The following is a 12,888-nucleotide window of genomic DNA, read 5'->3' as shown; positions in this document are numbered from 1 at the left end:
ATAGATTAATTCCTGCTGTCAAGCCCAGGAGTGGAGGGGGGGCTAGTTTATTGCTGCCTCTTAGCGGCCCCGTCCAGTGGACATCATGTCTTTTTCTGAAGTCGGTAGGAAAAAAAAATGTGACACAAAATAATCTCTCAATACATCACATTTGATTCTGTGTCATCAGTTGTTTGAATATGTAAGTCTCCTATTTGTTTGGTTTGAAAAGAAAGTCTGTGTTTGTGTTGATTGTTGGAATATTTATCTCAGAACGGTGGCCAGAAATAGATATACATCTGCTACATCTCGGCACCATTCCCCCTTTCTGTATCCATTTATTTTGATTTATTTATATTTTTTGGGCCCTTTTCTTTGTAGGACAACATTTTCTTTGTTTTCATTCTTTTTCAAATGAATAGCCACTGAAGGAAAATAAAAAGTGATAATACTAATAATAATAATCATAATCTTAGTCAAACCATATTACTTATATAAAAAGAGAAGAAAAGAATGCAAGGGCGAATAAGCTGGCCACCTTAACGACATCTAAAGAAATATACAGACAGCAACAACGACAAAAAAAACGTTTCAATAGTGGACATGGACACATATACAGTATGGAAACAGACAAATATCAACCATGACAGAAAACAACGTGCTGACAAACATAGAACAGAGACAATTTTTTTTTTAGCTGTGTAAAATGAGGTATAGGAAAGGGTTGGGATTGTAATATGAAGATGATAGTAGTGACGGGGGGGCATTTAGCTAAGAGGCAGGATCAGATATGAGACATTTTTATTGAATTCCGTGATTTGGTGCCTCTGTTTGGCAGAGACTTGCTCTAGTGATACATGTTCTGAGAGGAGATTCAACCATTGTTTTATAGAGAGTAGGTGTCTGGATTTCCAATTGAGGAGAGTAGTGGCATTTAGCATTAGTTTAGCAGTAGTTTTCTTGGCGATTGTATTAATTTATATTAAAACCACATTATTGTAGACTACGTAGGTTGGTAGGTAGACAGGTAGGTAGGCAGGTAGGTATGTAGGTAGGTAGACAGGTAGGTAGGTACGTAGGTAGGTAGGTAGGTAGACAGGTAGGTAGACAGGTAGGTAGACAGGTAGGTAGGTAGGTAGGTAGACAGGTAGGTAGACAGGTAGGTAGGTACATAGGTAGGTAGGTAGGTAGGTAGGTAGGTAGACAGGTAGGTAGACAGGTAGGTAGGTAGGTAGGTAGGTTGGTAGGTAGGTAGACAGGTAGGTAGGTAGGTAGACAGGTAGGTAGACCGGTAGGTAGGTAGGTTGATAGGTAGGTAGGTAGACAGGTAGGTAGGTAAGTAGGTAGGTAGGTAGACAGGTAGGTAGACAGGTAGGTAGGTAGGTAGGTAGACAGGTAGGTAGACAGGTAGGTAGGTAGGTAGGTAGACAGTTTGTAGGTAGGTAAGCAGGTAGGTAAACAGGTAGATGGTAAATGATGGTAAATGGACTTGCATTCATATAGCGTTTTTCTTGTCTTCCGACCACTCAAAGCACTTTACACTACACTGCACATTCATACACTGATGGCAGAGGCTGCTAAGGTGCCAACTTTGACCATCAGGATCTAATCTAAATACTCATTCACACACCGATGGGTTAATTCAATTCAATTCAATTCAATTCAATTTATTTTTGTATAGCGTCAAATCACAACAGAAGTTATCTCAAGACGCTTTAAAAAGGTTAAGTGTCTTGCTCAAGGACACATCGACATGTGAGCATGCCATGGATCGAACCACCAACCTTCTGATTGGTGGACGACCTGCTCTACCCGCTGAGCCACAGCCGCCCCAAGATAGGTAGGTAGGTAGACAGTTAGTAGGTAGGTAGACAAGTAGGTAGACAGGTTGCGCTGTAGCCTGTCATTATTAGGCGATGCTAACGGGTCAGATTCACCATCCCATGTGTCATTTACAGACTAGTGTAGCAGAGATTCAGAAACATGTAGAATATCAGCTTGCTGAATATTGAAATTGGTTTAAAAGTTTTTTTAACCTTCATAAAATACAAAATGAATTGCAATGAGCGGTAGATAATGTCAATAGATGAGTGACGGGTATTGGGAATGTCTTGAGGGTCAGTTTTTCAAAGCCAGAAATCTCAGCAGCCAGACGAGTAATCTCGGAGCCGGTAGCATCGATCAACCGAGTCAACTCACTCAGATACCTCGTGGTCATTAGAGGCGGTGAACATCTTACTTACCACCCCAGGAAGATGAGGATGAAAACAACCCAAAAGGAAAGAGGAGAACTGGAGGCCGAGGAGAGGTGAGAAAAAAAGTCGACCTTCACTATAATTCTCCCCCAGCCTCCCACTGCCGAAAATCTGGTCCAACCAGGTGGACCGTGAGGGCTTTTGTCCAGAAATTGAATGAGAAATGATTACAGTGATAAGCTCAACACCAGTGGGCTGCAAAATCACTACGTGCCAGGCTCCCCCACTCTCAATCACAACTCACATTTTAGGAAGGACTCCAAAAAAAGTGTGCTCTGAATCAAAAGAATCCAATGCAGTTTTTAGAAACTACGATATGGGGACAGCAGCAGGACTGGAGGACCACAGAGTGCTTTTGATTGCAACACACGGGTTAAACGTGTCAAAGTGACGGTTACTGGAACACACCGACCAGGGTGTCTGAAATAGCTGATTTGATGCCGTTTTATTTATTTAGTCTAAATCAACAGATCCTATTATTCTGATTACATTATTCCTCTCGTTGTAATTTAATGATAGCGTTTTCTTGATTGTGAGCATGTTTTATAGGACTTTGGCAATGTCAGTAACATAAAAATAATGCAGATGGTTGACAGTATATACGTTTACCTTGGAGGCCAGGGCTTCAGCACTTTCTCTACACGTCCTCTCGATCTCCAGGTTCTCCTGAATGGCGCTGACCTCTTCAATGACCATCTGAGAAACTAAGAGAAAAAAGAGGATTAAAGACAAAGAAAAAGATACCATAACCACATTACCTCTATATTTATAACTTGGTGAGAAGCACTGAATGACTTAAAGCTGCAGAGGGTACAAATGGAGCAAATAGGATTAAAAAAAGTTTTATATAGTTTTATAAAACGGTCACTATATCCTGACAGCAGAGCATGAGACATGTAATCTGAATGTGCCTCTGTGTCCTCCGGTGTTCCTAATGACATCTGCAGGATTTCACAGACGAAAACAAGCAGTCAGAGCTGACCTGGAGTCTGCTGTTCAGCTGTCGTCTACGAGAGCCCGCTGTCAATCACTCGCCAACTCCAATCAAACGGTCAAACTTGGCAGCGCTGATCAAATATGAATCAACATTCTATTACTGTGATGACTATTTCTCTCCTCAAATGTTGAGATCTGCGGAGGAAATACCAAGCCCCGCCCACCAGCCAGAGCATAGCCAATAGGAACGCTCTCTGTCTCTGAAATGATCTGTGATTGGTCAAAGTCTCCCGTCACAGGCTAGATTTATTTAAAGCCTGAAAACAGAGCCATGAGGAGGCGCAGAAGTCTAGTTTCCTCTCAGAACACTTGAATTACAATATGCTGAAAGGTTATTATGGAATTTTTGCCCAATGATGCCAAACATATTCTACCTACTGCCACTTTAAGGCCCCTAGAAACTGTGTGAATTTGGAGGAGATTCCAGAGGACAGTTGGAAATCAAGAGAGGAATGTAGTCCAATCCAATACTTTGGTCCTAGATCTCGCTGTGGAACACGTCCACCGACGGAGACCAGAGACATACACTTTATGTTCATAGATATTTTTCCTAGAAATTACCTTCATATTTTTGCCAAATACATTTAAAAGGAAACATAATTGCCCCTTGCATTATGTTCACTGTCAAACATTTCATTTCAATGAAGTCCTGTCTATGGTTGCAATTCAGTGTTGATGAACATTATGTAACCAAAACCAGGATCCTTTCCCAACCTTAACCCAGAGATGAGAGTTGCCTACACACAGCCTCTAATCCTTTTTATTTTCAATGTTCATAAAACTTAGGTGACATTATATTTCTTTCAAATGATATTTGCTGTTGTAGTTTGTAGTATACAAATGTATTAACAATATTTTTGTAGATTTCGCAAAGTGTGACATGAAATGAACCTCTATGTTATTGCACCGTGTATAGAGAGCAAGTAATGGGAGAAATATTCAGATCATATACTGAAGTCAAAGTATCAATACTTATATGTAAAAAATAAAATAGTATATGAATATTTTCTTGGGATATCCTTAGGCATAAGGACACAAAAGTCCTACATTCAGGTGTTATAAGCAAATAATCGCAAAAATGTATAAGTAGCATTTTACAGTTGGTAGTAGGCTGAGACGGAGCTCATTTTGGCTGCTTTATATACTGTTGCGTAAGTTAATCTATAACCATACATAATTTTAAAAGCTCATCATAAATGTAAATCTAGTTTTAACTAGTAACTATATCCATCAAATAAATGTAGTGTAAAGTAAAAAAGTACAATAATTTCCCTCCGAAATGTAATGTACCTCAAGACTGTACTTAAAGTTACTGTGAGGAACTTTTAACTGGTTACGAAACAGTCTCAATTTACTACTGATGCATCTACAGTATATGACCAACATCACTAAACAACCCCATCAGTGAGAAGATGCCGCTGCTGGAGCTCCAGGCCGTATTGCTGGGCCCGCTGGAGGGAAAGGGGGGCACGGGAGAACCAGAACCAGGACTGGGCATAGGGTATTCTGTCAGACCCTGCTGCAGTAAAATGAGAGGTTTTATAAAGGGACTCTGGTGCTCCGAAACACTACCGCTTTTGTCCACAGGGGCCGCCAAAATCAACACTGTAGCCTTTCTGGCCCAACCAGTAACAAAGAGCCATTACATTAGTTTCACATTTGGCCAATCAAAACACTGTTTACCAAACGACAGAGCAACAAATTAACAGATTGAAATCGATCCACGAGTCAGTATGGCAAAAATACAGACACAAGAAAATGATGCATGTTCATCTTACAATTTGTGGCCCTTAGCAAAGAAGCCCACAAATCAGTATAGCCTTCGTCGATGTGACAACGTTAATGAAACATGCAAAGCTGCATTTACAATTCTACTGAATGGCTGCATTCATGTCAATACAAACTTTAAAAGTCAACTCATGACCATTCAACCTGATCAAAATGCCATCAAGGAGACAAAGAACATGATTAGGATTTTCTAAATGAGTGGGTGCCATACCTGTGACTTCTCTCCTCATTTTGCAGCTAATTGAGATAAGACACTTAACACTGTAACTGTAACACTGTAACACTTGACACAGGAAACATATTACAGCTCGCTATTGTGGCTGTCATCTGAGTAGCCTCAATGGTGAGTGACCTATGTACGTCATTATGATTTGAATTCAAAAGGAAGTGAACTAAATGTTGTTACCAATGTATCTTTTATTCAGATAATTTCTCCTACCTTCTTATTTCCATCAGCCTGCACCGATGCGCATTGAGTATAGACTGAATACACGCAGGAAACAACTTTAGAGCGTAAGACTATGAATAACAGTTTAGAGTGTATGTGGGCACTTTGTTAAGGTTGATGCATGTGATGTTGCACTTAACCCAGGGTGAACGGAAACATTTGCTTTCAAGCCTTAATTCTATGCTAAAATACTGTAGCATGTACAACATCAATAGCGCTGCATATGACGAGATGGACAGTGAATTTCTATTTGATAAAATACTGATGGGCATTAAATCAAATGAATATAGACAATGGATTTATAGCTAAGACTGTTCAATATACAGAAAAAGCAACCTGAAAGTTAATCCTAGCCTAATCTTCTGCAGGTATATTGGATATTCTAGTTCCTTGACACATATCTATATTAAAGCTACATTATTAGATTTTTTTGATGGCAAAAGGACAAGCTGGAAACACAATATCTCACATATTTTTGCAAAGACAACCTCAACTTAAGTTCCACTTAGCTCCAAAACAAGCAAGTAAATGGACTTCTGTCAACGGCTGTTTCCAAGTGCCTTAAACTTGCATTCTTTCTAATAGCCAGCAGGGGGCGACTCCTCTGGTTGCAAAAAGAAGTCTGATTAAATAGAAGTCTATGAGAAAACAAACCTACTTCTCACTTGATTTATTACCTCAGTAAACATTGTAAACATGAGTTTATGGTCTCAACTGTAGTTTCAAGTCTTCTTCAATACAGCATGATGTTCATTTAATAAATTATGGTCCCATTTAGAGTCAAATAGACCATAAAGCAGGGGATGCTTTAGGGCAGGGCTACATTGTGATTGACAGGTCGCTACCACAGCGTTGTCCGGTCTGGGAGTTGTCTGTGTTTTCATCTTACAACTTTAACCCTTTCACAGTGTGTTTTCAGTTCATCAGAGTTAATTATAATCGTTTTGGTCGCCTAAAGATGTCTTATTCAGCGTTCAGTTGCATTTATGCTGCATTCCAGACAACTCGGAACTCGAAAATTTCCAACATCCTACTAGAAAAAGTACAATGGAACGCCACTCAAAGTCGGAGTTCCTACCTGTGAACTCAGAAGGCCAATCCATCTACGACTTCACAAAGAAGCAGTTGCTTGACATCACACAACAATGTAACATTGTAAATGGTAGGGCTGACCCGAATGCTTCGAAGCTTTGACAGTTGCCATGGTATTCAACCTCTAAATCACTATTCGAATGCTTTGTTTTAAAAAAATGTATATATAAGTATGCAATAAGGAATAACCCAACAACATTATTCGAATACCTTTGAATATTTCTCACTGAAGCTTCAAAGCCCAGAAAATGGTATTCGGGACAGCCTTAGTAAATGGCAAACTATCATTTAAAATGCAAAGTTAAGTATGTTTTCCCAATTAAAATAATGCATACTATTATATAGTAAAACCTGTTCTGCATGTAAATTGATGTGAAATATGTCGGCATGTTATTGGGTAGCTGGTTACGGTAAACAATCTGTGAAATTTAACTTCTCCGCACAAAACCAAATTCCAATACGAAATAATTTGTGGAAGCTGCACTGCTGAGAGTTCAAATGTGTGCACACTTGCCAAAAAAACATCCGTTTGACACAGTAAATGGTAAATGTACTTGCATTTATATAGCGCTTTTCTAGTCTTCCGACCGCTCAAAACTCTTTACACTACATGTCAGTATTCACCCATTCACACACACTGATGAAAGAGGCTGCTAAGGTGCCAACTTTGCCCATCAGGATCTAATCTAAATACTCATTCACACATTGATGGCTATGCCTTCAGGAGCAATTTGGGGTTCAGTGTCTTGCACAAGGACACATCGACATGTGACCCGGAGCAGCCGGGGATTGAACCACTGACCTTCCGATTGGTGGACAACCTGCTCTTCCCTCTGAGCCACAGCCGCCCACAGTCAGCCATGTTTTTCGTTTACGTTTGGTGTCGTGCACCTGGAATGCTTGGAGGTTGGAAATTGGAAATTTTAACTGGAAAAATTCAGACCTCCAAGTTGTCAGGAACGCAGCATCAGCTCCACCCTCTTGTATCACTTGTGGTCCAGCCAAAAACCAAGACGATGGCTCACTCTAAAAACCAAGATGGCGACGGCCAAAATGCTTAACTCGAGGCTTCAAAACGGCAGTCAACAAACCAATGTCATGGTGACTACGTCCACTTGTTATATACAGGCTATGAGCTGAGGTGAACTGTAGAGTTGGTGATAATTCTCCGTGGACTCATTATGAGTGACACCTTTCACATTACACGCAGTCATTTGATCCATTGTTGATATGAAACATATTGATTAGTGCGACTTTAATCAGGTAAAAATCCAAATCACAAACTGTAATGTTGTTTAAGCTGCAATAACGCCCCTGAAGAATGCCCTACCACTTAGCTAATTAAATATTGTGGTTGAGCGAGGAAGAAAATTAAGCATTAGTGCCATTGCTGTGGGCAATTCCTTCCCCCAGTGACACCTAATTAAGAACTTGATGAACGCTGGCGCGCCTGGCGATATCCGCGTTCCTGCAGCGCCCCTCCACATCAGTCATTCAATAGCACTTAGCTGCCAGTTTCCATCCTCGGCCTCTTCTCCGTTCTTCTCTGCCTGTCTCCGTAATGCTGCGGCCACACTCAGCAACCTACGAAAGGACGCCTTGAACTAAATGACATGTTAATTATAATTACTGGTAGCCATGGTAAATAAACAGCGGTGGAAGTGTTGAAAGTGTATGAGCACGAGTCGACGGGGGGCTCCGACACGTCGGAATTGGCAGTCTTAATTGTAAGTTTCGGCCTCCCCATCATCATCACTCCATCTTTTTTCTACCCTCTTTTTTGTGCCAGTCTTTTTTCATCCTCCTCTCAGGAAAGACAGTGATTACCACTGTGCCGACGAGCTGCATAATGGTATCAGCGCCGCCAACGGAGCAGTGAATTAAATTGTATCTGCAGCCGCTGTGAAGCCTTGATGAGGGGGGCAGATGCCTTTGTGGTGTTATCATTATAACACAATGGTCATGTTGTCATCAACCTTGCCATCGGCAATTGAAAAGGCATGATTGTGTGTTGGGGGCTTTTTCTCCCGTCCTCCCACTACCCCCCCCCCCCCCACCAACCCTGCTGCCCCACCCCCAGCCGTTTCGTTGTGAATAGGAGCAATTTTCTAAGAGCTATGAAATCACGTAATAGGTCCTAATATGCAGCTGCTTGGCACGGTGAGGCAGCCTCTATTAACGCGGAAGTCAAACACAATATGTGTTTTGGCTGGAGAATCGCTGAATACACAAGCACAGGCCAGATTTATTCAGATGAAAATCCACACAACTGTCACCGTCACAAAGACAAACTATTTGCTCTATCTTTTTGACATGCGGAGCCCTATTTTAAATTCTGTCTTCACTTAAGTGGTCATAGCAAAAGCATTCAAACCTGTAAGGAAAATCATTTTGGAAAATTGAATGGTGGGCCAAAACATTTGAAATTTGCAGTGTTTGGAAACAGGTTTGTGATGAAAGCTGAAGCAGCGGCGTTGCTATTCCAATGCCATTATCGGTGTGCCGGTTCACATATTTGTACGGGCGTGATCATTCTCAAAACAACATACGTTTATTGCAACAGAGCACATGCATGCATATGCTGCCACAAATATAGGATCATGGATCATATACAGACGTAGGCAAAGTTGTTGGTAACGTTCCGTTAAAGAGAGAAAAACCCACAATGGTCACTGAAATAACTTGAAACTGACAAAAGTAATAATAAATAAAAATTTACTGAAAATGAACTAATGAAAATCAGGCCAGGACAAAAATGATGGTACCCCTAGAAAAGATGTAAAATAATGTGACCATAGGGACATATTAAACTAAGGTGTGTCCTGTAATTGGCATCACAGGTATCTTCAAACTTGTAATCAGTCAGTCTGCCTATTTAAAGGGTGAAAAGTAGTCACTGTGCTGTTTGGCATCATGGTGTGTACCACACTGAACATGGACCACAGAAAGCCAAGGAGAGAGTTGTCTCAGGAGATCAGAAAGAACATTATAGACCTTCATGTTAAAGGTAAAGGCTATAAGACCATCTCCAAGCAGCTTGATGTTCCTGTGACTACAGCTGCACATATTATTCAGAAGTTTAAGGTCCATGGGACTGTAGCCAACCTCCCTGGACGTGGCCGCAAGGGGAAAATTGATGACATATTGAAGAGACGGATAATACGAATGGTAACCAAAGAGCCCAGAACAACTTCCAAAGAGATTAGAGGTGAACTCCAAGGTCAAGGTACATCAGTGTCAGATCGCACCATCCGTCACTGTTTGAGCCAAAGTGGACTTAATGGAAGACGACCCAGGAGGACACCAAATCATAAAAAAGCGAGACTGGAATTTTCCAAAATGCATATTGACAAGCCACAAAGCTTCTGGGAGAATGTCCTTTGGACAGATGAGACAAAACTGGAGCTTTTTGGCAAGTCACATCAGCTCTATGTTCACAGACGCAAAAATGAAGCATCCAAAGAAAAGAACACTGTACCTAATGTAAAACATGGAGGAGGCTCGGTTATGTTATGGGGCTGCTTTGTTGCATCTGGCACAGGGTGTCTTGAATCTGTGCAGGGTGCGATAAAATCTCAAGACTATCAAGGCATTCTGGAGCGAAATGTGCTGCCCAGTGTCAGAAAGCTTGGTCTCAGTTGCAGGTCATGGGTCCTCAAACAGGATGATGACCCAAAACACAGCTAAAAACACCCAAGAATGGCTAAGAACAAAACATTGGACTATTCTGAAGTGGCCTTCTATGAGCCCTGATCTAAATCCTATTGAACATCTGTGGAAGGAGCTGAAACATGCAGTCTGGAGAAGGCACCCTTCAAACCTGAGACAGCTGGAGCAATTTGCTCACGAGGAGTGGGCCAACATACCTGTCAACAGGTGCAGAAGTCTCATTGAGAGTTACAGAAATCACTTGATTGCAGTGATTGCCTCAAAAGGTTGTGCAACAAAATATTAAGTTAATGTTACCATCATTTTTGTCTAGGCCAGTTTCATTAGTTTGTTTTTTTAAATGATTCTGCTGAACCATAATTCAAAAACAATATCTGATTTTCATTAGTTAATTTTCAGTGAATTTTTATTTATTATTACTTTTGTCAGTTTCAAGTTATTTCATTGACCATTGTGGGTTTTTCTCTCTTTAACGGAACGTTACCAACCTTTGCCTACGTCTGTAGGTATTGGTCGACAGATGTGTTTTTTTTATTTTATTTTATTTAACCTTTATTTAACCAGGTTAGTCCCATTGAGATTAAGATCCTCTTTTCCAAGGGAGACCTGGCCAAGACAGTCGGCAGCAAGAACACAAAGTTGCAGACACAGACACAAACGGAGACAAAGTACAGTTCACAAACTCTAAAAGCACTAAAATTTTCATTAAAAAAGACAAATGTGGGGGACATGAAGGAACTTTTCTGGGAGTCAGCTGTACAACAAGGGAAGCTAAAAACATTGGCATGCCATAGAGGCTGCTTCTAAAGCCTTCATTTTAGATTTAAAAATGTTTAATGATACCAGATACTTGATTTTCAAGTCATTTTGGAGCAAATTCCAGGCCGAGGGTGCAGAATACGCAAAAGCCCTTTCCCCAATTTTTGTCCGAGCTTTTGGGACAGAGAGCACAAAGAGGTCCTGTGAACGCAGTGAATACTGTCAAGAATTTTTCTGCGTAATAAAAACACTTAAGTGGTGTGGGAGCAGACCCAGAATCACCTTCAAGATGTACCAACGGGTTGCCAGTGCAGGCCATCCCACCCGAGAGTACAACTCACAGCGGTGAGTCAGAGCTTTACAATTTGTACTGAACCATCAAGGACGCATGGTAAGATACATCGACCATATGAAGGCATTGAGCAGAGGCATGCATGTACAAAACATCTCCATAATCTAAAACCAGTAAAAATGTTGTAGAAACAAGACACTTTTTTACATTAAAAGAAAAATGTTTCGAAAATGAAAACCCAGTTTTAGCCTCAGTTTTTTTTTTTTTTTTTTACAAGGTACAGTACATGTGGTTTAAAAGTAAGGGAGTCATCAATCAAGATGAAGGTGTTGAATCTGATGCAGCTTCTTGAGAATGTACTGTGTTCCTCAATACAAGGTCCTAGTGCCATCAAAGGTTGATTCACTTCACATTGAAATGTCTGACGGCTTGAAAACACAGCATCTTGTGATTATGTTACAAGAGGGCGAGCACAAATGAAAAACTTAAAACTTCTGGCAACGTCCCTCACTGAGCTGAATTTATGTCTACCAATATTTTCTTGACATTTGATCCAAATATTCAGATTAAAAATTTAAAATGTTGGGATACAAATGCTGTTAGTGTCATATTGAATGGCAGAACAAAAATAATAATAAAGTAATAAAGTAGCAGTATAACAGACGTGTGTGTGTGTGTGTACAAGTTAGAGTCTTTTCCATACGAATATATGTTCGGGACAGAGCTTCTCTGCTTTATTAGTCAACATTTCAGTCACCGAGGACCTTCATCGGGACATTATCGGTTCTTTTAAACACCACCAAATCAATGTGATTGGATGATTGGAAGTGTCTGCCATCCCTATTGGTTGAGGAAGTGACATCATCACATATCCATTGCACCATGAAAAAACCAAGCAATGTTTTTAATGTGTAATTCTGTATACTTATGATCATGTGCCCTGATCACTTATGGTAAGATTATTATTGTTTTCCTTCAATAGTGATGTATGTTTGATGTTCTTTGTCTGACATGTATTTTTCTAGTTCTTTCTCCTCTTCCTGTTTTGTTTTTTTTATTCAGCAGACAACCTCGCAGCTAAACTAAATGATGCGGGGGAGACTTACTGGGAAAGTGGCTGCATGTGTCCACGACAATACATGCAGCGTCGGGGCAAGTGAACTCGGGACTCAGTTGTTTGTTGCTCATACACTGTAGCTGGCGCACTGCTGCATGTGATGTACTAATCTTGTCGGTTATAACGGTTAATAATCGGTTAACGAAGGTCGGTTATCGGTTTAAAAAAAAAAATACAAAATTAGCATCCGTACTCTAGGTTGATTAATGAAGCTCCATGGTCCTCCATGTATGAAATTAGAGGCTACTGGCATTTTGATTATTACCTCCGCCAAGGCCGAAGGCCTATGAAGGAGGTTATGTTTTCACCGGCGTTGGTTTGTTTGTTGGTTTGTTTGTTTGTCCGTTTGGAGGACTACTCCAAAAGTCCGCAAAGGATTTGAATGACATTTTTTGGAGGGGTGGGGTGTGGCACAATGAAGAATCCATTAGATAGTGGTGGCGATCCGGATCATGATCTCGCTTTGGGAATTTTTCTTAATAACTCCGCTTAG

General features: G+C 40.6%; 1 protein-coding gene across 2 annotated transcripts in view; it reads right to left on the bottom strand.

The window, feature by feature from the left end:
- Nucleotides 1-12,888, bottom strand: part of shtn1 (shootin 1) — a 49,805-nt gene that overhangs the window by 26,677 nt on the left and 10,240 nt on the right. For both annotated transcript variants that reach the window (XM_037783385.1, XM_037783386.1), the window contains exon 4: nucleotides 2,844-2,938. In XM_037783385.1, coding sequence (XP_037639313.1) covers nucleotides 2,844-2,938 — 95 coding nt within the window. The remainder of the gene's footprint in view (nucleotides 1-2,843; nucleotides 2,939-12,888) is intronic.

The sequence above is a fragment of the Sebastes umbrosus genome, chromosome 10, assembly GCF_015220745.1.
Source record: "Sebastes umbrosus isolate fSebUmb1 chromosome 10, fSebUmb1.pri, whole genome shotgun sequence".
NCBI lineage: Eukaryota > Metazoa > Chordata > Actinopteri > Perciformes > Sebastidae > Sebastes > Sebastes umbrosus.
Note: the sequence above shows the minus strand (reverse complement) of the source record. Positions and strands in the feature narration are given on the sequence as shown.